This window comes from Acipenser ruthenus, chromosome 5 (genome assembly GCF_902713425.1).
Source record: "Acipenser ruthenus chromosome 5, fAciRut3.2 maternal haplotype, whole genome shotgun sequence".
Taxonomy (NCBI): domain Eukaryota; kingdom Metazoa; phylum Chordata; class Actinopteri; order Acipenseriformes; family Acipenseridae; genus Acipenser; species Acipenser ruthenus.
In genome coordinates this window covers 74,444,965-74,467,705 of record NC_081193.1, presented here as the reverse complement: position 1 = coordinate 74,467,705, position 22,741 = coordinate 74,444,965, and the positions used below count along the sequence as shown (strand labels likewise).

General features: G+C 38.8%; 1 protein-coding gene across 5 annotated transcripts in view; it reads left to right on the top strand.

Moving 5' to 3' along the window:
- The window catches only part of LOC117402554 (synaptotagmin-like protein 2), a 95,809-nt gene that overhangs the window by 55,075 nt on the left and 17,993 nt on the right, over positions 1–22,741 (top strand). For 4 of the 5 annotated variants that reach the window (XM_034003819.3, XM_034003816.3, XM_059024509.1 and 1 more), the window contains 2 exons: positions 20,255–20,358; positions 20,919–21,026. In XM_034003819.3, coding sequence (XP_033859710.3) covers positions 20,255–20,358; positions 20,919–21,026 — 212 coding nt within the window. The remainder of the gene's footprint in view (positions 1–20,254; positions 20,359–20,918; positions 21,027–22,741) is intronic. The other variant, XM_034003818.3, reaches the window with a different exon arrangement.

The following is a 22,741-nucleotide window of genomic DNA, read 5'->3' as shown; positions in this document are numbered from 1 at the left end:
AGCAATGCCTTTATTATGCGTAAACGATCATACTGGGGCACTTTTTAATGGCGTGGCAAGTGTGCGCTGTGCAGGGCACAATATAACCTATGCATTCAGAACAGTTTGGAGGATGTTCAAGCCGTACACACACACACACACACACACACACACACACACACACACACACACACACACACACACACACACACACATTATATATTAGTCAAGACATCTTTAGGTAAGAAACATTTTAATCATTTTAACCATTTGAGTGAGAAACTCGCTGAGTATCGTTTGATTTATATTAGAACAGGAAATATCTAAGGTTTATTTTACTCTAAAATTTAGAAAGAGATAAATTACAGAAACGTTTGGTTTTCGTGCTTACATCAGATATCTGAAAACGTGTGATTTTGTTTATTCTCAAATATCGTATGTTTTGCGTTTTATGAAAAAAAAAAAAAAAAAATGATGCATCGCCTCTTTAAGACAACAATGCATCGATGGTAGAAAAACTACCATCGTCCCAGCCCTAATGTTTATACATATCCAAAACAACACCTCTACATACAACTGTGAACACATTTTCCCTTCCCCGGCGGCCCCCTTCATCCCTCCCCGGACCCCATGAGAGTAATTTGACATGAACTAGGTAACAGGTAGACATCGCACCCTGACAATCCCCACATTTCTCAACTGTCCCAATGACAATTGAGCAGCAGTCAATAGCTTGGTTATCTTGGCCGATTAGCTAATAATTAGAATTTCTTGATGCATTAAACGTATTCTGCCAGATCATATCCCAATCAATTGGCCCATCTTCTAAGGTTAGATCTTTTTCCCATATTTTGATAATAGCCAGTGACTTATATAAAGCTTTTAGTACATGTGGATGTTGAGGCTCTTTCTGAAGTTGTGTAAAGATACTACAAAATATACCAAAAAAGGTCATTGACTTGATTACCGGTACAGTCTTGAATTATGGTTCTACTTTGCCCTTATTGTCCAAGGTCCTGGATTGTGGACAGCATCAGCTGTAAGCAGTGATGTCTTATTTATTCAGTTAATATGTTATGTGTGTCTTGGGATGGCAAAAATATTGTTTTGCTCTCTGTACAAATTCTTGCTTTGGGTGTTTGTGCAGCTTGTTTTGCACTTTTGTTGTCATAATAAATTAAACAAATTTAGATGCAGTTTAATAAGACGGCAGCACCAATCTTACTGGTTCAAGTGAAAGCAATTTTACATTTTGTGAACTTGCGCCAGTGAGATACTTTTATATAAGAAGCTAAATTTGAAATTGTATTGGAAAACGATTCAGTACCATCAGCCAATTGGCTTCCAGCTCTAGCAGGCTTCTATCAGATGGTAGATGCCAGCTGCTATAGTCACAGCTGTGAATCAAATTTAAAATGAATCTGCACAAGTATCAGCGTTTCCATTTAGACTTGCTGTAATGAAAGCTCAGTTCACATTTACTGGGCAGCAAATACGAATAACCAAATTTATTTTACTATCCACTGAATCATTGTCAGTGTGCTGTGCCTCAAAACCAGCCAATCGATACTGTGCAACTACGAAAGCACTCAGTCCTGTGTGTTTTGTACGAAAACTAAGCAACAAACTTTATTAGCAAACTAATGACTTAAATGATTAATGTCATGAGGCTTTGCTATCCACCATTAATTTGACATAGTGTTTTATTTTAGTTGGAAATTATAATGGTTTTTATTTTGGGAACAGTTTAAAATGTTGTTCCAGACATGTGAAACATTATTTATCAAAATCCTGTTTATCATTCTGTGCAACTTTTGATTGTTCAGTGTTTCTGCTCTTGGTCACCTATTGGAAAGACATGTCCTTTTATGAAAAAACAATAATTTTATACAGTAGCCTATATAAAAAGCGAAATCCCCACCCCAAAAAAATACATATATTTTCGGGGGTATCGACACGAATTCCCCCTCCCTGAGGACAGACAACAAAACAAAAGGAGAGGCCCTCAAGCCGTTTAGATGCTCTTCTGAAAACATTTTGTATGGTGTTCAGTTTTTCAATGCTGTGATGGATTTTGCTGGAGGAGTGCAGCAGACCTATTCAAATTTATCATATTAGAGTAACCTTTTTAAATGCATAAATATAACATGTGAACCAGCAGGAAGAAAAAGGAAATGCGGCCTGGTCTATACATTTTTCACATAAAAAAAGCAAGAGGGTCGATTCCACTGATCTTAACAGTGGCAGGGCCTATTCAATTTGATATTAATACCTCCACTTGTTAGATGCACAAAAAGACCAGAATATTGATTATGTTCTGAAAAATAAACATCTAAGGGTGCTTGTGCATCTTTGTATGTATGTAATACAGCGTTTTAAATATATAAAAAAATGTAAATATGGTAAATAGCAAACTAGGTTAGCAACACTAAAATACTTTTATTTTACAAAAAACATAAATAATACCTTGCTTAAAAGATTAGTGTGTGTTTTAACAGAGGCTCTAGCTCTCAGGCAACCGTTTCTTTTGTAACCAATAGAAGATCAGCAGTTTCCACAGCTAGCCAATCAGAAGTAATATGGGTGGCACGTAAAAACGTTTTAAAATGTTTGTGTATGAGCTAGACTTCCGCAATTTTGGTTTTCAGAAACTTGCGTGGATCTCTACAAATATTCCCGGCGTGCCTTTCTAGCAACAGAACAAACATAGGGAAAATAAATAAATAATAGCTACTTGTCTGACGGGCAAAGTATAATGGCAAAACTTGTCAGTCCTACAAATCTTGTTGTCCCGGGCGTCGGGTGATATGAATTGGCCACCCCTGTCTGTTTCTTTAACCGTATTGTGTAGAACTATGCAGGAAAACATTCTCTCTCGTGTGGAAAAATCTTTTATATTTTGGTCACGTATAGTAAGCAAACAAATTCTCATTATTGGTGAAAGAAGCCACTTTTTTTCTGATATACTGGTTCTGATATATTTTATTTTTCAAATATTTTAAATTTCATTTATAAAATTAAACATGTTAAACATATTAAACAATATTTTAATACAATGTAGCATCAGAGAAGATTTATTGTATTATTTTGCTATTAAAATAGTTGTGGTCCCTCAGTTATCCCCATCCTTACAATCCCTAACATATACAGCGACACTTGGATTATTTTATTTGTGACAATTTGTCTTATTATATAAGCATCTATGGCTAAAGCTAAATCCCAGTGGGACATGCTTGTCTTCAACTTGCAGCCAAGATGATTTCTCTAAGATATTCTATGTTCTACATGACTGAGATGCTTGATAAGACATCCCCTTAATGTTGCATGCTCTGCAAAGCCCTTAGAAATACATACATCAGGATTTCATTATCATGGTTGGTGTCTCGGGACGGATGCAAAGCATCTAATCATATTACCCTTGATTTTAAGGATTCCAAATTCCCATGTACAGACTTTCATCCGATTCTTGCTTCAGTAATTAAATGAATAACTAGGGAATACACTCACTGCCTTCCATATAAAAAACAAAACAAATTGAAGAACATGAAGGTTCTGGAAGACTTTATTTATACATTTCTATTGCCTGAGAAAACCTTAGAGTAAGTAGCGGGTTCTGGAAAATATAGCGTTACATGTCCCCTTGTGTTGCTACAGCTGTTTTAAATAATGTACCTGTTAAAATGTTTTCATGTTAACATCCTGACAACTTTTTTATAACTTTTAAAGTCTGTTTCAAAGCTGTTTTCAAAATGGCTGCTCAGTTGTAGTGGAACCTCGCTACTTAAGCCCCTTTCACAGTCATGCCCTATCCAGGTCAGGACTCGGTGTCATGCGGGTCGGCTACGCGATTTCACACTGCTTTTGATAAAGTAGGGTTGATCTATGTGACAGATGCAAGTAAACAGTACGTGTATCAGTGCCCCAGAAGCAGCTTGTTACTGACACTTCCATCCGAGCTTCTCTGGATTGAACCATAGGCCCAAATGTTGTTTAGAGCAAATGTTTCTTCATCCCTGCTGCAATCTGGCTCATGGTGTGTCTCAAGCAATAAAAATGTGTTGGCTGTCATGCATTTTGTCTCGCTCAACCTCAGGATATGTCAAGCCACATCCTGGGGTAGGTTGCTGGGACCTGGGTTAACCTGGGTATGACCCAGGAACGTGGTTTCACACTACACGGGATTGTGATCTGGGTAGCCAGAACCCGGGTCCGGGCCCAGGTAGAAGTTCTAGTGTGAAAGGGGCTTTACTATTTAGTCTGTGAAGACTCTCTGGGGGGGGGGGGGGGGGGGGATTTCCAAAGGTTTGTCATTGATAACTCCAGTGTTAATGAACAAATCGGTATGTAGCATTGATTTTGGCATTTTCAAGCGGTCGTTATGCCTATTTCGTTATTAAATCTTACTAATGTGATTTACAGAAATTATGTTGATTTACAAAATGTTGATCTTAATGAGCAGTGCTGCTTGCGACTATTCATTTTGTTTGCGTGGGAATTTAAAAGGAAGCCTGTGTTTTAATTGTCTTAATTTATCAGGAGTTAATTTGCACTTGGAAAAGGAGGGTTTTAATGAAAAATTAAAAAGTATATAACTCACCTTGAAACCAGTAGTTCTTTTGGTGTTTAAAAAAAAAAAGATTGACTAAACAAACTACGGTGTGGATTGGCTGGCAGTGGCAGCAGTTGCAGCAGCAGTAGAAGCAAATGTAATTTTAGAGCTTGACTGCAAGCCTGAGATTAACAGACCCCGGCTGCGACGCCGACAATACAGAGAAAGAGTAGAGGACCAGGGTTAATTTCTTAGATTTACCAGATGACGATCTAAAAACCTCGATTGCGTCTGTATAGGGCAGCTATTGTCGACCTCTGACAGACTGCGGTAGGAACTTAAATTGCCTACGAAAAGGGTGTTGGCAGCATTGTCCTTGTATGTCTCTCGGTTATTTCAAAGGGTCAAGGCTGACTTGATAGAGGGTTAACGATTATGTTAGTATCCCACTTAATGAGGAGCAGCTACAAAATATTAAAAGGGAGTTTCATGACATTGCTGGATTTCCCAAAGCAATGGGAGACATCGATTGCACACACGTTGCTCTCAACGTGTGTAACATCTGGAATGTATGTGCACATTTCCCTGGCTCCTGTCATGACTTACATTTTGATACAATCTGCTGTTTAATCATTTCAGAGACCCAATGCACCAGATGGTATGCTAGTAGGTCAGTATTGTAAGACTACCTAGATAATTCAATATTTGTAATTATGAAAATATTTTTGCCTTTTCTATACTCGTGGTTTATGAATGAGATTTATTCACCATTTGTAACCTTACGGAACATTTTGTTGCATTGCTAAAATGATATACCATCATTTGCAACTAGTGTAATGTTACTATCAAGAAATTATCAGTGCAACTGTAGCTGAACTCTGGATACGTATATTATGTGACAACTGACTACTGTAGATTGTATTTGAATTATACAAATACAAATTTAAGAGTAAATCATGAAATCTTGGTCTAGAAAATGGCATAATTACAATATAGTTTCTTTACAGGCGATTGTGCATTTGCAATCCGTCCTTGTTGGAGAGTTCTATCGTAATTTTAAAAGCTTAATAAATATATAATGAAATGTTACATACATGGTACGCATGTATAATAACTAACAACTACAAAACACAAATGGCACTTCAAACGTATTTATTTATAGCCTACAATCATACATGCTAAAATACATACAAAATTAGATGTCAACATAAGAAAATAAATTCCAACCAAGCTGTAACAGGGCCAGGAGCCCTGTACATGATAAGGGGGCAGGGCAAAAGCCCTGCCATTTAAATGTATTGTTTTGTTTTTATTTTGTATTTTAGAATGGGGTACCCCCTCCGCCCCTGTGTATTGATTGTTAGATTAGCCGGCAGTCGCGCGTAATTAGTAAACTCATGCAGATTGTGGCCGAGGGGTAATATAATAGCTAGTTAACCCCTCTACCATAGTATAAGCCTGAAGCTCTCCCTGTTCCGAGTGTTTTGGCGTGAGAGAGAGCGAGTGGAGAGAATCTGAAAGTAAACTAAATATAGGAACAAGGAAGGCGATTGCCCAGCCTGACCTATATTGTTTAGTGTTCGTGATTGTTTTATTTAAAATATTTATTTTGCTATCTGTTTATTTTTGTTAAAACCTTTTATTTTTGTTGTTTAAAAATAAATGGCTCCGCAGCGTCTTTTGCACCACAGTACCTTGCCTTTGTGTTTTGTTCCTGCATCTGACCTGACGTCACCAGTGGTGGAGGAAGAGGAAGATGGGCCGCGGTGCAGGACCTTATTGTGGGCACCCCTCCCCAAACGTTAATTTAACCTTTATTTATAAACATCAAACATACCAAATCAGGTGTTCAATACTGAATTATATTTAATTGTCAGTGTTAGCATATATGACACAGTACGTAATAAGAATGTTTTCTGCTCACCTACTTTTATTTTATTTTGTGTACACTATTTTTTAATCATAAACGAACAGGTTTAATCACCAATCCTACCAGGATTCCACAATTCTGTGATCACAGATTATTACAGAATTCACAGTTCTGCACAGACACTTGCAAAAATTCTCGCATAGGAAACTGTTTTTTCTAATTATTATTTTTAAATCAGAAATACAGGCTTGTTGATTTGCTGTAGTTATATTTTGGTCCGCAGCAGGACCCGACAGCTTCCGTCTAAACTACAGGATGAATTGTGCACACGGAATAGAACTGCAAATGTCTGTGCTGAATAGTACCCCAAAACCTTCCATGAAGACGTGCCTCGTACCAGCCCCCACCACCAGAAGGACCAGGACAGGATACTGGCAGTCCTCGGCAGCCCTTGTATATGCTGCTGAGGGGAGCATGAAGGAAAACCGCCCGGCTGCAAAGAGGGTCAACACCAGCACCCCAGCTAGTCCTGACTCCATCATGGGGAGAAGTGGAGCTCCTGTTGCCGCCTTCATGGCCAAGGGCTCACCTCCCTACCGTCGCCTACCGAGGGACCGCTGCTGCCCTGTCTTTCACCGCCCGGGGATGCCTGCACGTCACCGCCCGGGGATGCCTGCACATCACCGCCCAGGGGTGCCTGCCTTGCGCTGCTGGGGGATGCCACGCCCGCTCTGCTCGGGGCTGCCTGCTGCTCCACATCGCCTGGGGCTGCCTGCTGCTTTGCTTCACTTGAGGTCTCTGCCAGCTCTGCTTCATGGCAGGAAGTGCTGTGGTTGGTGTCCCTTTAAAGGAGAGCTTCCGGCTACGAAGAAGCGGGGGGGAGGTCAGGAGACCAGCTCCCCCAGCAGCACAAAAGCCCTGCCATTTAAATGTATTGTGAGGCCCAGGAACCCTGTAAATGAAAAGGGGTCAGGGCAAAAAGCATTATCAAATTTGATTTTATTAACAAATTCTGTTTCAAAATCACTTGCTACTAAAGCTGTCATTGCTATACTGCGAGTTCGATACAATGACGCTAATTTTTGAACCCCCCCCTCCCCTCAAAAAAAAAAAGTGTCCGCTTAAGAAGAGAATGCGCACTAGCTGTTATGTAACTTTCATTCTGTTTGCAACTATCAAAATGTAAATGTTTCCCAATGCCAGTAACTAATTGTGCTTTTTATATATACAGTGCATTGCATAAGTATATTCACCCCCCTTGGACTTTTCCACATTTTTATAGTGTTACAACCTGGAATTAAAATGGATCTAATTGGGATTTTTACCATTTGATTTACACAACATACTTAACACTTTTGAAGGTGCAAAATATTTTTTATTGTGACACAAAAGTTAATTAAACAAAAAAAGTCATTTGTTGGTTGCATAAGTATTCACCCCCCCTGAGTCAATACTTGGTAGAAGCACCTTTTGGCAGCAATTACAGCTGTGAGTCTTTTTGGGTAAGTCTCTACCAGCTTTGCACATCTGGATCCTGCAATATTTGCCCATTCTTCTTGGCAAAATTGCTCAAGCTCTGTCAAGTTGGATGGGGACCATTGGTGAACAGCAATTTTCAAGTTTTGCCACAGATTATCAATCAAATTGAGGTCTGGGCTTTGACTGGGCCATTCTAAGACATTCAGGTTCTTGTTTTTAAACCACTCCAGTGTAGCTTTGGCTGTATGTTTAGGGTCATTGTTCTGCTGGAAGGTGAACCTCCAGACCAGTTTCCCAGTCCCTGCCGATGAAAAGCATCCCCATAACATGATGCTGCCACCACCATGCTTCACCGTGGGGATGGTGTTCTCAGGGTGATGAGCAGTGTTGGCTTTGCGCCACACATAGCGTTTTGCGCTAAGGCCAAAAACTTCAATTTTGGTCTCATCGGACCAGAGAACCTTTTTCCACATGTTTGCTGTGTCTCCCACATGCCTTTTGGCAAAATCCAAACGGGATTTGATATGGGTTTTTTTCAGCAATGGCTTTCTTCTAGCCACTCTTCCATAAAGCCCAGCTTTGTGGAGCGTCCGGGTTATAGTTGTCCCATGGACGGTTTCTCCCATCTCAGCTGTGGATCTCTCCAGCTTCTTCAGTGTTACCATTGGCATCTTGGTTGCTTCTCTGACTAATGCCCTCCTTACCTGGTAACTGAGTTTTGGTGGAAGGCCTTCTCTAGGCAGAGTCGCGGTTGTGCCATATTCTTTCCATTTTTTAATAATGGATTTAACAGTGTTCCGGGGGATGTTCAAAGTTTGGGATATTTTTTTATAACCCAACCCTGATTGGTGCTTCTCCCGAACTTCATCCCGGACTTGTTTTGATAGCTTCATGATGCTGTTTGTTTAGATATGCTCTCTAACAAACTCTGGGGCCTTCCAGAAACAGGTGTATTTAATCTGAGATCATGTGACACTTTAATTGCACACAGGTGGACTCCATTCAACTAATTATGTGACTTCTGAAGGCAATTGGTTGCACCAGAGCTTATTTAGGGGTGTCACAGCAAAGGGGGTGAATACTTATGCAATCAAGACTTTTCAGTTCTCTATTTGTAAATAATTTTGAAAAATATGTAGATTTTTTTCCACACTTCGACATTATGGACTATTTTGTGTAGATCAGTGACAAAAAAATCCTAATTAAATCCATTTTAATTCCAGGTTGTAACACTACAAAATGTGGAAAAGTCTAAGGGGGTGAATATTTATGCAAGGCACTGTGTATGTGTGTGTGTGTATATGTGTGTGTATATATATATATATATATATATATATATAATATATATATAATTATATTTATTTATATTTATAATCTGCTCACATTTGGTATTTTGGTGGTTATGTTTAATTATAACATTGATACATGATATTATTGTGAAGTTGGTACAGGTCCCATAATTTTTACAGAATTATGCCAATATGTAAAATCATCAAATGTGAGCATTGTGGGGTCTTTTTCCCTGCATTTGTAAAGATTATTTATTTATTTTTAGATTGTTATGTATCTATAATCTTTTAACAGTGAGCATATATTTTTTTTAAACACCATCTGGAATGTGCTTGGACCAATGTACATTGGGAGTCATAAATGAAATCTAATAATTGTTACACTGCTCTACGAGGCTGTCTTTAGAAACCATCAAATAAAATGCAACAGAGTTATTTTCTGAGAATTGATATAATGATTTCCATATTCCACTCATAGGTGGGTTGTACATTTTCCCAAGCAATGAGAGTAATCGCACAGGAAACCTTTTTAATAGTCTATTTTATGCAGTGAAATTTCATCAGGGATTATGGAACCTTTTATGACATGATTTGTAATATCAGATATTTTTTATATGTTTTTTACGAGCTACATACAGAGTAGTGTCCTCTTATGAAAACACAATGCTGCTTATCGACTTTCCTACTTGTCTCTGTCATTTCATTTGAGATGTTTATGTTGTACAGCGCTTAAGTGTCACTGAACAGGCTCTAGTCTAGGGTTTACATCAAAACACAATACTTACAGTATTCTTGTTCACAAATCAGTTTTGAACACATAATTGTACTTTCGCTGTGACACTACCTTTCACAGCATTGGCAACAGGTGCGAGTGATGTGATGGACGACTCTCCTGATTTGTGTACAGCTAATAAAAATGTTTAATACATAATAGCTTTTCAGAACACTTTTCAGTAAAGGTAAATGAATTGTGCACACCAGCTTTATCCAGATCCTTGGAAATTGACTGCCACATGTAGCAGTTTTGAATTCGATGCAAGATTATCCCAATCATCAATTGCAAAATAAATGATTTCCATTACACGAGAGTGTATGTTAAAACTTCATGCTGATTTGAACTCGGCTCTCGCCAAGATAAGCACCAACTAAGACGTAGCTTTACAGTAAACTAATGTGATCCATACGTGTCTCCATCCATTTACGTTTCCTTCCATATGATGATGTAGATATCCTTCTGTCTGGTGTTAATGGCTGAAGTGTAATGCTGGCTCCAGGGATCAGCTTATTTTGCCTCCCTGGCACATCAGCACACACAACGGCTGCGATGCTGGCTCCGGGGATCAACCAAAGTGCGGCCTCCCCAGCGCATCAGCATGACAACCGTCTGGATTGAGCTAAGTAGGGTACATCTCTGGGGTTTTCAAGTGGGCACCTTCCATCCTCAGTGTTTCGTCGACTAGCCCACGACACCTCAAGAGGGCTCGACGGTGATTCTGGCGTCCCAGCATCACCCCCCTCCATCCCCCACTCAACTCAGCCCAGCTTACTTACCTGTACATCAGCGTGTCTTTCTTTCTATTGTGCTTGAGATCCCCAGCCAGAATCTTTCCGTCTCAACCACAGCCAGTTGCTGCTCCTCTCTGCTGCTTCAGGTAAGTTCTTCACTGTGCCACGCAACTCTTGGCCACTGAATCCGACGTCTCTGAGAAACCGGGTTGTAGAGTGTGCCACAAATCCTCGACAACCCACTTCCACTGGGTAAACCCGAACTCTCCATCCTCGCTGTTCCGCTTCAGTGGCTAGTTGAGCATACCACAGTTTCTTCCTCTCATACGCCTCATCTACAGCATCCTCCCATGGCACCGTTAACTCTACCAGGTGAACAAGGCGTGCTGATCCAGACCACAAGACAATATCTGGTCGAAGGTTAGTGGTGGCAATCTCAGGTGGAAAAATAAGCCGTTGACCAACATCTGCCAGCATTTTCCAGTCTCTAGCAGCTTCCAGTTGTCCTGGGCGAGGGTTGGGACTTTTAGGCTTCCCCCCACCCCTTGATCGGTGCTGCCAGATTTGCAGTTTTTCCTGCCAAATTTGTCTTGTTTTGAAATCATCTAAAGCGGGTAAATGTCTTTAGTGGTTTGGTTATTTTTTGGCTTTTTTTATCATGCATGTTTTTTTCTATCCTTTTAGATTATGTCATCACCCGGGCAGAACTTCAATCACCACGATGCCCTGTATAGTATATCACGTCCTCTCCCTGTATTTTTTCTGGAGCTCTGCATCCAATACCATTATGAGTCGCACAAACACTCAGTTATTTTTTATTTGTCACCAATTTAACAACTATCAGTAGAATTAGAGTGGCTTTAAAACATTTTTTGAAGACAATCTGCCGACCAGTTATGGACAATTTTTAATGTTGCACTACGTTCTGAAATACTTTTTTTTTTTTTTTTTTTTTTTTTTTCCTCCCCCTGGACCTACTGCATTTGATCTCATCAGATAAAAAAACAGCAGTTCTAGTACTATTGTGAGAAAAAAACAATTTGTTTATAACATTATTACTTACCTTTTTTTTTCTTTTTTTTTAAATACATATGTAACACTTATTTATGCTTTTGTATTATATATATATATATATATATATATATATATATATATATATATATATATATATATATAAAATATAAAATATATATATTTTTAAATTTATTTCTTAGCAGACGCCCTTATCCAGGGCGACTTAGTCGGAAACAAATACATTTCAAGAATCACAGTACAAGTATTAATACAATTGAGAGCAAGATAAAATACAATGACTTCGGTTCTAGCAAGTACAAGTATGACAAAATACGATTCAATAACAGAGCAGATAAGTGTCAGTGATAGTTACATCAGGATATAATTAAATACAAAAATACTACAGATTAAATAACACTTGTGACGGATTACAGTACTCAAGTACAGGATTAAATGCAGTAAAATAGGGAGCAGATAAGAGCAAGTAAAGTGCATTTAAGGATGAGTGATAGTGTCCAGAGGGAAAAGAGGAATTCTACAGGTGCTGTCTGAAGAGGTGAGTTTTAAGGAGGCGCCGGAAGGTGGTCAGGGACTGGGCAGTACTGACATCTGTAGGAAGGTCATTCCACCACTGCGAGGCGAGGGTGGAGAAGGAGCGGGCTCTGGAGGCTGGGAAGCGTAGAGGAGGTACAGCCAGTCTTCTAGTGCAGGAGGAGCGGAGACACCTATCATAATGTTTTCGCATCGCTTCGGTGTTGCCTATTGCATCGCAGGCAGTGCGAACAGCTTATATCAAATACTTTTTTTTTTTTTTTTTTTTTTTTGCTGTGGTGCGGTGTGTTGTACGACACATTCGCACATCGCATCGCGCCCGCTATGTACAGGCCTTTACTGTTTGTCCAAGCCTTTTGTCATTGAATTTATTACGTTTTTTCAGTATATCTATATCCATTGGTTGCTTTTCTCAGACATGAACAGGGTTATGATGAGTAAGCTGCCTTGTTTATGTTGTTGTTGTTGTGGTGTGTGTGTGTGTGTGTGTGTGTGTGTGGTTTTTTTTTTTTTTTTTTTTTTTTTTTACCTGCAGTAAGCTGAACGGCACTATTTTAAATGATGGTGCAAGAACAAAACTAAACTTAATAAAAAAAAAAGCATATTTTAATTGGATATTAAACATTACTTCATATTTACTACAGTACTAAGATATACACAATACCATTTTGTGTAAGGCCAAAAAAAATTGATACATTTGGAAAAGTTATTTGGACACAGGTGCTTGTGTTGGAGTACAGAGCATTCTGAAAACCTCATGGTTAATTAACATAAAGCACAATCTTAACTACCAGTTAAGTTTTCATTGTTATCAAATTCTCTGCAAATCTACAAGTAACTTACACAACTAGGAATAAAAACAAACTCATAGTAGTTTGGCAATAAAGCTGCTTTAGATTTGCTATCAAGTTTTATTATTATTATTATTATTATTATTATTATTATTATTATTATTACTACTACTATTAGCGATCTTATCAGAAGTTGGTTATTTATCGTCATTTGAAACATCAGCAACATTTTTCCTATACCATCTCTTGTTCCACATAGAGCCGAGTTTTCATTTGGCAGGAAGTTGTCTGGTCAGGTGCATTCTGGACTTGTTTTCTTAATATGTGCTTGTATACCAGCTGGCAATGTAATATAAAATACATTTGTGATAAAAGGATACAGACTTGTCAGATGCTTCATGATTTTATAGGTGATTTTGTGAATGTGTATTACAGTAATAACTGTTATAATTGCAGTTTTCCTGCATCTCAGTTTAATTCCCATTTTTTACAGCTAGACACATTTTTATGTTTGGACTTGTACAGTACATGCATCCTAACTTTCCTGCCAATTTCATAATATTAATTCTGTTTCTCTCTTAGAACATTGGCACACACACACACACATCAATATTATATACGTAATATAGTTGCTAGCCAATCTGAGAAGGAAAATATTGCCTAAGGAGTGAAAGTAAGTTACTAAATAAAGTCCCAGGCTGTATATATTGATAAAACTAGTCACACTCAATTACAGTATGTCACATAGACCTAGAGTAATGAATTGCAATTGTAGGTCTGCCCCAGAACTTCCATTAACAGATTTATGCGACACATTCTCCTTATTGCTGTTTTGTTGCTTCACTAATTCTCAGATTACCAGACTATTTAAATGAATTACTGTAGCTTTTCTGTGGAAATGAGTGGAACTTCAGCAAACAAAATAACGTGCGTGTTCTAATTTGCAAGAGGGGTGGGTGTTGCACCAGACGAAAGTAAAGTAAGATGTTTCGAGTACAGCACCATCTCTTATCCAACAGTATTGAAACACTGCAAAGGATATCCATTTAGATAGAGGCCATAACATTACCAACTAGCCACCCTGTTCCGACTAGTAGAGAAAAAGCCCCCCTAAACAGGTCACAAAGTCAGTGGAAGGCAATAAATGGATGACACCTTTGCAGTCTCATTTTTATATCTACACCTTCTAACCAGTCCACCCTACTTGACTTGAACAATGAAATTGTACTTGCTTTGGACCAGAGAGAATTTTTTGGTTCAGTTTTATAGATCCATCAAAAGCTTTTTGATTTAGATGGCCCTCAATTACTGTAAGTAGGCTTTGAAATTGAGTTGGTTTCTTCTTACCTTGGTGGACATGAGTAATTTGTTTCACTGAATGGAGCGGGAGATTTAAGTTTGGATACACCAAGGTTCTATTTATGACTCTGCGTGCGTGATATAGTCCCTTCAGATCTGTAGACTTGTGTAATCTTTTTCAGTACTGGAAACATCGAAATATAGTAAGTAAAAAAAAAAAAAAAAAAGTTAAATGTGCTTCATGCTGCGGGATTCTTTGCGACTAAATTCTGTCTTGTGAATACATAACAATGGCATCCAAGCAAAGCATTTGGTGGAATTTCTTTACCAAGCAGGTGAAAACGGAATTTGCAAACTCTGCCAAAGTAATATTTCTTTCAAAGGAGGAAGCACACTTACTTAATGTGCTCCACATTATTTTATTTTTTATTTTAGTTATTTGCTAATTTATTTTTAAATAAGGGCTACCTACTTTATCTTTTTGGTAAGAAACTGTATCTGCACAATAACTGTAGATAAAGCATTCTATATTGGAAGCCACATGGTTATTAGTGGATCACAGAGTTATCACTGACGTAAACCAACAGCATGTTATGATGTTTTGTTTTCGATTTAGTTCCTCAGAAGTCGCCGCAGTTATTATTATTGAGGTGTACTTGCCGCTCGCTGCAATATATAATATGGACTAGAGAGGAGGGCTATAGTGGAAAAGCATTGTTACCGACAGGGGGCTATAATGGAGGTTTTCCAGCTTTGTAGTAGTCCTAGCATTTGAATTAAAGTGACCATCCCCTGCCGAGTCCAGTTGACACAGAGGGTTGAGGGGGAGCTCTTTGGTCAAATAGAGTTGGCTCTTGTCTCGTCCTGACTGACGAGGTTAAGATCGAAATTCAGGCCGCCACGCTTGCTTAACCTGAATCCTTTTCAAGATCAGTTTCACACTGTTCTGAAAGCCTTCTGCCAGCAGGATTAAGGAGACCTGAATGCCCATATTGTTGCTATTTGAAAAATAAAACCTGCTGTCTCACAGACACTGGCATGTATTTGGTAAAGTTGGTAAGTGGGTTTGTGTTAAAGTACAGAGAAATCCCCCTTTTTTTGTTGGTATCTGCTTTGTTTGCATGCCTTATCTTACCATAGGTTTTCATTCCGTTGACATAATTGGATCCGTAGCTTTATCATCAAGACAGTGTGTTGGAGTGAAGAACCACTCACTTGTAAACCAGTGTTTTTTTTTGTTTTTTTTTTGTGTGATTTTTATTTTGTTACCCTATTCTGTAGTGGTACTTGCTTTCCTTCACTCACATTCTGCAGTATAAGTGTGCATAATTCCACCAGCTACATCAACAGTATTGTTTATTTTTGTGATTTAAATGTTTCATATTATGTTCGGTTAAATGTGCATATATTAACTGGACCCAGGAAAGGGTTAATTTTTAGCCTTGTTTAAAATGCTTAAATTCCATGTGAGAGTGTGGGTGGAATGGAGAGACATTGGACCTTGATTGGTGGTCCAACTAATTTATTGAATTTGGCTCCAGATGCAGGTGTATAAAAGGCTGCAAATAGCCTGCATGTTCAGTCCTGTAGAGGCTGGGGCTCAAGAAGCTTCAGTGGGTTGCTGCCACAGATTTTACTGTATATTTGTTTAAAAGTCATTGGGTTTGTAGCATCACTATTTCAACAGCTCCCTGATAAAGCAATTGTGTGTCAATGATATCTCTGTCTATTCAAATGGAGGAAGTGGTTTGGAGAGAAAATATGCCCACCAATTGGCTGTTGTCCTCCACTCCCAAACCCCACATAATTTATAGATTTAGTACTTTGAACTCCTGCTGAATTCCCCACAGTTCCCCAGTATTGCTAACATTGATCAACTTTGGGTAAGTTAGTGCTGGGAAGTTTCAGTACTAATTTGCAGGGAACGTGGTTTGATTGAATTGCCCCTAAGCTGAATAAATTACATTGTTTTTAAACCACCAGATAATCAATTTTACTTTGGTGCTAATTTACTGTTGCTTTTTAAGTGTTCCGTTAAGACTTGCTTAAATAAATCAATGTGCATGAGGTAGTGTGGATGGTGCTCAATAGAAAAGGGCTCCAGGTGGTACATACATACATACATACATACATACATACGTACAGCACAAAAAGAAAAAAGAATGCAAGATGATCCTTCCCCCAGTCCCCCACAAAAAATACAAATACATACAACGCACTTGTAAGTTTTTCCAGTGAAAAACCTTGGAATGGTCAAATAAATGAAAAAAGGTTTAAATTGAGGTTTTGTGTTGTGGGAAAAGACAAATGGCATTGTAACAAATGGCAAGCAAGTTATTTTTCAAAGGCCTTGAACACAAGAATATTAAATGGGGGGGGGGGGGAGGGAAAAAATTATTCCCGGTGTAGTGTTTGGCCTTGCTTTTTGCTAGGTGAATTAAATACCTCTTGACAAAATGAATGCAATTGTAGTGGGTATTTTGTGAATTGCAACTGTAGCAGACATAAGCACATTTCTTTGATTTTATTTTTTACATTGTCTATGTTAGTAAGCCACTTAAGCCAATACAAATTTTAAAAAAGGTTTTCTTGTCAAAAGATGTGTCAGCTTGTAGCAGTTCCCATGCTACATAATGTGGGTGTACGTCTCACCCACCTGTCCCTATTAATTAGGGTCAGTAGCCTGGCCAGGTTAAAACTTATCCCACAGTTCCTTGCAACCACACACTGTTTATCCTCTCTCCCCATTGGCTCATTCAAATATCCACTCCTCCAATCTCAGAGCTCCTTTAAAAGCCAGCACCTGTACTAAAGCTAAAGCTGGCTGATTAGGCCAGAAGGGTGACTCCCTTTCTCTGAGGAATCCATCAAAACCTACAGCATTACAAACTTTAATCTCAATGAATCCTCTGGCATCTTTAGACAATTCCAGTGTAGCCATTTTTTTTTTATTGCATCCTGCACTTTGTCTAAACTCTTTTTTGTTTTCACTGCTACTTTTTCAAGGTCTGTTTAGTGTTTGTTAAGAACATAAAGTTTACAAACGAGAGGAGGCCATTCAGCCCATCTTGCTCGTTTTGGTTGTTAGTAGTTAATTGATCCCAGAATCTCATCAAGCAGCTTTTTGAAGGATCCCAGGGTGCCAGCTTCAACAACATTACTGGGGAGTTGGTTCCAGACCCTCACAATTCTCTGTGGAAAAAAGTGCCTCCTATTTTCTGTTCTGAATGCCCTTATCTAATCTCCATTTGTGACCCCTGGTCCTTGTTTCTTTTTTCAGGTAGAAAAAGTCCCCTGGGTCGACATTGTCTATACTTTTTAGGATTTTGAATGTTTGAATCAGATCGCCGCGTAGTCTTCTTTGTTCAAGACTGAATAGATTCAATTCTTTTAGCCTGTCTGCATACGACATGCCTTTTAAACCCGGGATAATTCTGGTTGCTCTTCTTTGCACTCTTTCTAGAGCAGCAGCAATATCCTTTTTGTAACAAGGTGACCAGAACTGAACACAATATTCTAGGTGAGGTCTTACTAAAGTTTTAATATTACTTCCCTTGATTTAAATTCAACACTTCTCACAATATATCCGAGCATCTTGTTGGCCTTATTTATAGCTTCCCCACATTGTCTAGATGAAGACATTTCTGAGTCAACATAAACTCCTAGGTCTTTTTCATAGTTCCCTTCAATTTCAGTATCTCCCATATGATATTTATAATGCACATTTTTATTGCTTGCATGCAATACTTTACACTTTTCTCTATTAAATTTAATTTGCCATGTGTCTGCCCAGTTCTGAATGCTGTCTAGATCATTTTGAATGACCTTTGCTGCTGCAACAGTGTTTACCACTCCTCCTATTTTTTGTGTTGTCTGCAAATTTAACAAGTTTGCTTACTATACCAGAATCTAAATCATTAATGTAGATTAGGAATAGCAGAGGACCTAATACTGATCCCTGTGGTACACCACTGGTTACCTTGCTCCATTTTGAGGTTTCTCCTCTAATCGGTACTTTCTGTTTTCTACATGTTAACCACTCCCTAATCCATGTGCATGCATTTCCTTGAATCCCTACTGCATTCAGTTTGAGAATTAATCTTTTATGCGGGACTTTGTCAAAAGCTTTCTGGAAATCTAAATAAACCATGTTGTATGCTTTGCAATAATCCAATGTTGCATCCTCAAAAAAGTCAATCAGGTTAGTTAGACACGATCTCCCTTTCCTAAAATCATGCTGACTCTCCCAGGATATTGTTACCATATAGGTAATTTTCAATTTTAGATCTTATTATAGTTTCCATAAGTTTACATATAATAGAAGTCAGGCTTATTGGTCTGTAGTTACTTGGTTTGGTTTTGGCTCCCTTTTTGTGGATCGGTATTACGTTTGCTATGTTCCAGTCTGTCGGTACAACCCCTGTGTCAAGAGACTGTTGCATGATCTTGGTTAGCGGTTTGTAAATAACTTCTTTCATTTCTTTGAGTACTATTGGGAGGATCTCATCCCGCCCAGGGGATTTGTTTATTTTAAGAGCTCCTAGTCCCTTTAACACTTCTGCCTCTGTTATGCTAAAGTTATTTAAAACTGGATAGGAACAGGTCGACGTGGGGCATGTTGTCTGTGTCCTTTGTAAAAACCTGTGAAAAGTAATCATGTAATATATTTGCTATTTTTTTTTCTTCATCTATGATTTTGCCATTTGTGTCTCTTAGACATTTAACCTCCTCTTTGAATGTTCTCTTGCTGTTATAATATTGGAAAAACATTTTGGAATTGGTTTTAGCCCCCTTAGCAATGTTGATTTCTATCTCTCTTGGCCTTTCTAACTTCCTTTTTGACTTGTGTTTGCAGTTTCAAGTACTCTTTCTGTGTACTTTGTTTTTGGTCCCTTTTAAACGCTCTGTAAAGTGCCTTTTTTTGCTGAAATATTTTTTTTTAATTGATCTATTAAACCATTTGTGTGTTCAGCCTCAATTTTTTCCTGACCTTCCTGATTTTTTTTCCCACTGTTCAACATTCAACTCCGCACTACTGGATAGACTCATCATTTTCAACATACTCAATTTTTTCCACCTTCTGCAGTCACCATCATTGCTGGACTCTTTGTTGGTTTTCCTTATCTGTTGGTGAGATCATTCCTTTTTTGTTTGGATTTTTTCTACTTTCATTTCATACCTTGTTTCCTGTATTTTTTGGTTTTGTTCTTTTTGTTACTTTGTTTGGTTTTCAATTACATTGCTGCTCTGCTGGACTTGTTAGGCCTAACTTTCATGCACCATCCATTACCATCCAGACTGTTATTATTATTGTTACCATCTGTGGTCATTTCATTCACTTTTATCTTGCTCTGTCTGTCTGTGCATTAATTGTGTGTTTGTGTTGTGTTTGTGTGTGGGGGTTTACTTGAGGCCCACCCATTTCTCCTTTGTGTTACTTTTTGCCCTTCTGTTTTCCATCTACCAACTTACCTGTACCATCTTTATACTTGCCTGTTTTTTTCCACCTTTTTTGTTTTTGTTTATTTCATTCATATTTCATTATTGTTCACAACAATAAACCAGTTGTTTGTGAAATTGACACCTGATGCCCCTGCTTTTACTCTCTGTCACTCTTGCTGACTTATTTAGTTATAGGAATAGGGCCAGTAGTATCTCCTTCAGGAGGACAGTGCAACTGCTTCTCCGTTGTGCAAAGTGATTTGTTACAAGCTTATACTTTGATTTCAGGGGTGGTGGATGTTCGGTAGTCTTCTTAACTAACTTCTCTGGCCCGAATTCCTTTCATACGCCAAGTACAGTATCCTCTGTGTTTTGATTTGTCATTATACTGCATAGTGTTTTTCAATTAGTACAATGTGAAGCAACAACAACGTGCATTTTATGAGAGCTTGTTCTATACTACCTTCTGATATTTATCTTGTAGGATCTCAGAGCCAGCCTGCTGTGATAGATGTTTCGCCTGAAGGTTGTGCCCCTTTACAAATCCCATGCTCTGCTTCAATTCCAGCAATTCTGGAGGCAAGTTGTGTATGTTGTGTTTTTTTTGTTTTTTTTTGCTTGATTCATTGTACTACAATGCTTTGTCAGACAACTATAGTACTAGGCTGAACAATATAAACCAAAAGTCTTTCAGTCCAGTGTTTTGCCAAAATGAAAACCCTATCAATAATACATACATAATGAGTGTGGGTCAATGTGGTCTTCCTTGCATACAAATTGGAATTAATTCGGATCTATTTTAGGAAAATGACGAAAGCTGTACTTTGTGACTAGCACACCCTGATGCAAGCATAAGTATCCACTAAGTTATGTACAGTAATTGAAATAGACTCCACATTCTGGTTTTTATTGCACATGGAAACACATCAGCAATAAAACTCAATAGTATTGTAGCTATTTGCTTCAGTCATTGGTTTCACAACATCAAAAACATGTAGTAAACCCTGCTTACAGTGCAAAGCTTGGTGATTGCAGAGCATCAAATAAAGGATCAGTAATCACTCACTTTAACAGTGTAGAAACAAGATGGAATTAGAGTTTTTGACTCTTTGTTGTGCATTAATTTTCTCAATTATTTTTATCTTCAGGATAATTACCTGGAATGTGATGACGATCTCAGTTCTGTATCCAGCTTTGGATCTGATATTTCAGCTCAGAAACGAAGCCGTTCCTTAAACTTGCTGTCTGCATCTGGGGTAAGGCTGAGTAATCGGTGGAAACCATTTGCCTGTGTGTTGAAATTTTTCAGGACAGCAAAGACCAAATCTGCAAATCTTATGATATATATATATATATAAAAATAATATACACAGTGCTCCCTCGCTATAAGGCTGTCGGATATAACGCTCCTACAGCATGTCCCCCAATTCCCTGTACTAGTGATTTCATGCAATATTTCTACAGTAAATGCAGTACCGGTGTTCAAACAAACAACTTCTCAGTCTGACTTCCATCGTTTCTGTCTCTCCCTTATTATTCAGCATTTGTTTTATAACTAAATATTAGGCCTATTACGCCTATTATCTTTCCTAATGTATTTACTTTTTTGCTGCGAGAGGAGCTGCGGCTTTCTCCAGGAGAGGAGACCTTCAGCTTCGCTTCAGCCCTGCTCCGGCATCCGAACCTGGTTTCATACCTCTCACACTTGGTTTTCCTGTTTGTCACTTCGAACTGAACTCCCAACCGCCATTTAGCCAGGCTAGTTATAGTTTAAAAACTGAAATATCTTGCTTGCATAAATATTCAACGCCCACACATTAATATTTGGTAGAGCCACCTTTCACTGCAATAACAGCTTTAAGTCTTTTGGGGTAAGTATGTACCAGCTTTGCACACAGTGTCGGAGTGATTTTGGCCCATTCTTCTTGGCAGATTTGCTCCAGGTTGTTCAGGTTGGTTGGACGACGCTTGTGGACCGCAATTTTCAAATAGTGCCACAGATTCTCAGTGGGATTGAGATCAGGACTTTGACTGGGCCACTGTAGGACATTCACCTTTTTGTTCTTGAGCCACTCCAATGTTGCTTTGGCCTTGTGCTTGGGATCATTGTCCTGCTGAAAGGTGAATTTCCTCCCAAGCTTCAGTTTTTTAGCAGACTGAAGCAGGTTCTCTTGCAGTATTTCCCTGTATTTTGCTCCATCCATTCTTCCTTCAATTTTAACAAGATGCCTAGTCCCTGCTGATGAGAAGCATCCCCACAGCATGATGCTGCCGCCACCATACTTCACTGTAGGGATGGTGTGTCTTGAGGCATGGGCAGTGTTAGGTTTGCGCCACACATAGCGCTTCTGAGTTTTGGCCAAAAAGCTCTATCTTGGTCTCATCTGACCACAAAACCTTTTCCCACATCGCAGCTGGGTCACTCTCATGCTTTCTGGCAAACTCCAGACGTGCTTTCAGATGGTACTTTTTGAGTAACAGCTTCTTTCTTGCCACCCTCCCATACAGACTGATGCACCATTACTCCACTCCCAGCCACTGAACTCTGTAGCTCCTTCAAAGTGATTGTTGGCCTCTCTGTGGCTTCTCTCACAAGTCTCCTTCTTGTTTGAGCGCTGAGTTTTGAGGGATGGCCTTTTCTTGGCAGTGCCTGGGTGGTGTGATGCAGCTTCCACTTCCTGATTATTGATCCAACTGTGCTCACTGGGACATCCAAACACTTGGATATTATTTTGTACCCTTTCCCTAATCTATGCATTTGTATTACTTTATCTCTAACTTCTGTAGAATGCTCTTTGGTCTTCATTTTCCTTCAGATTCACAGCCTGACCAATGATCCTTCAACAGTGGGGTTTTTATCCAGAAAATGTGACAGCAACTTTAATGGTTCACAGGTGGAGGCCAATGGTAAGGTAATTGTGTCCTCGTTAGGGCAATTTCTTTCATCGGTGTAAACTGGGAGCTTCCACAG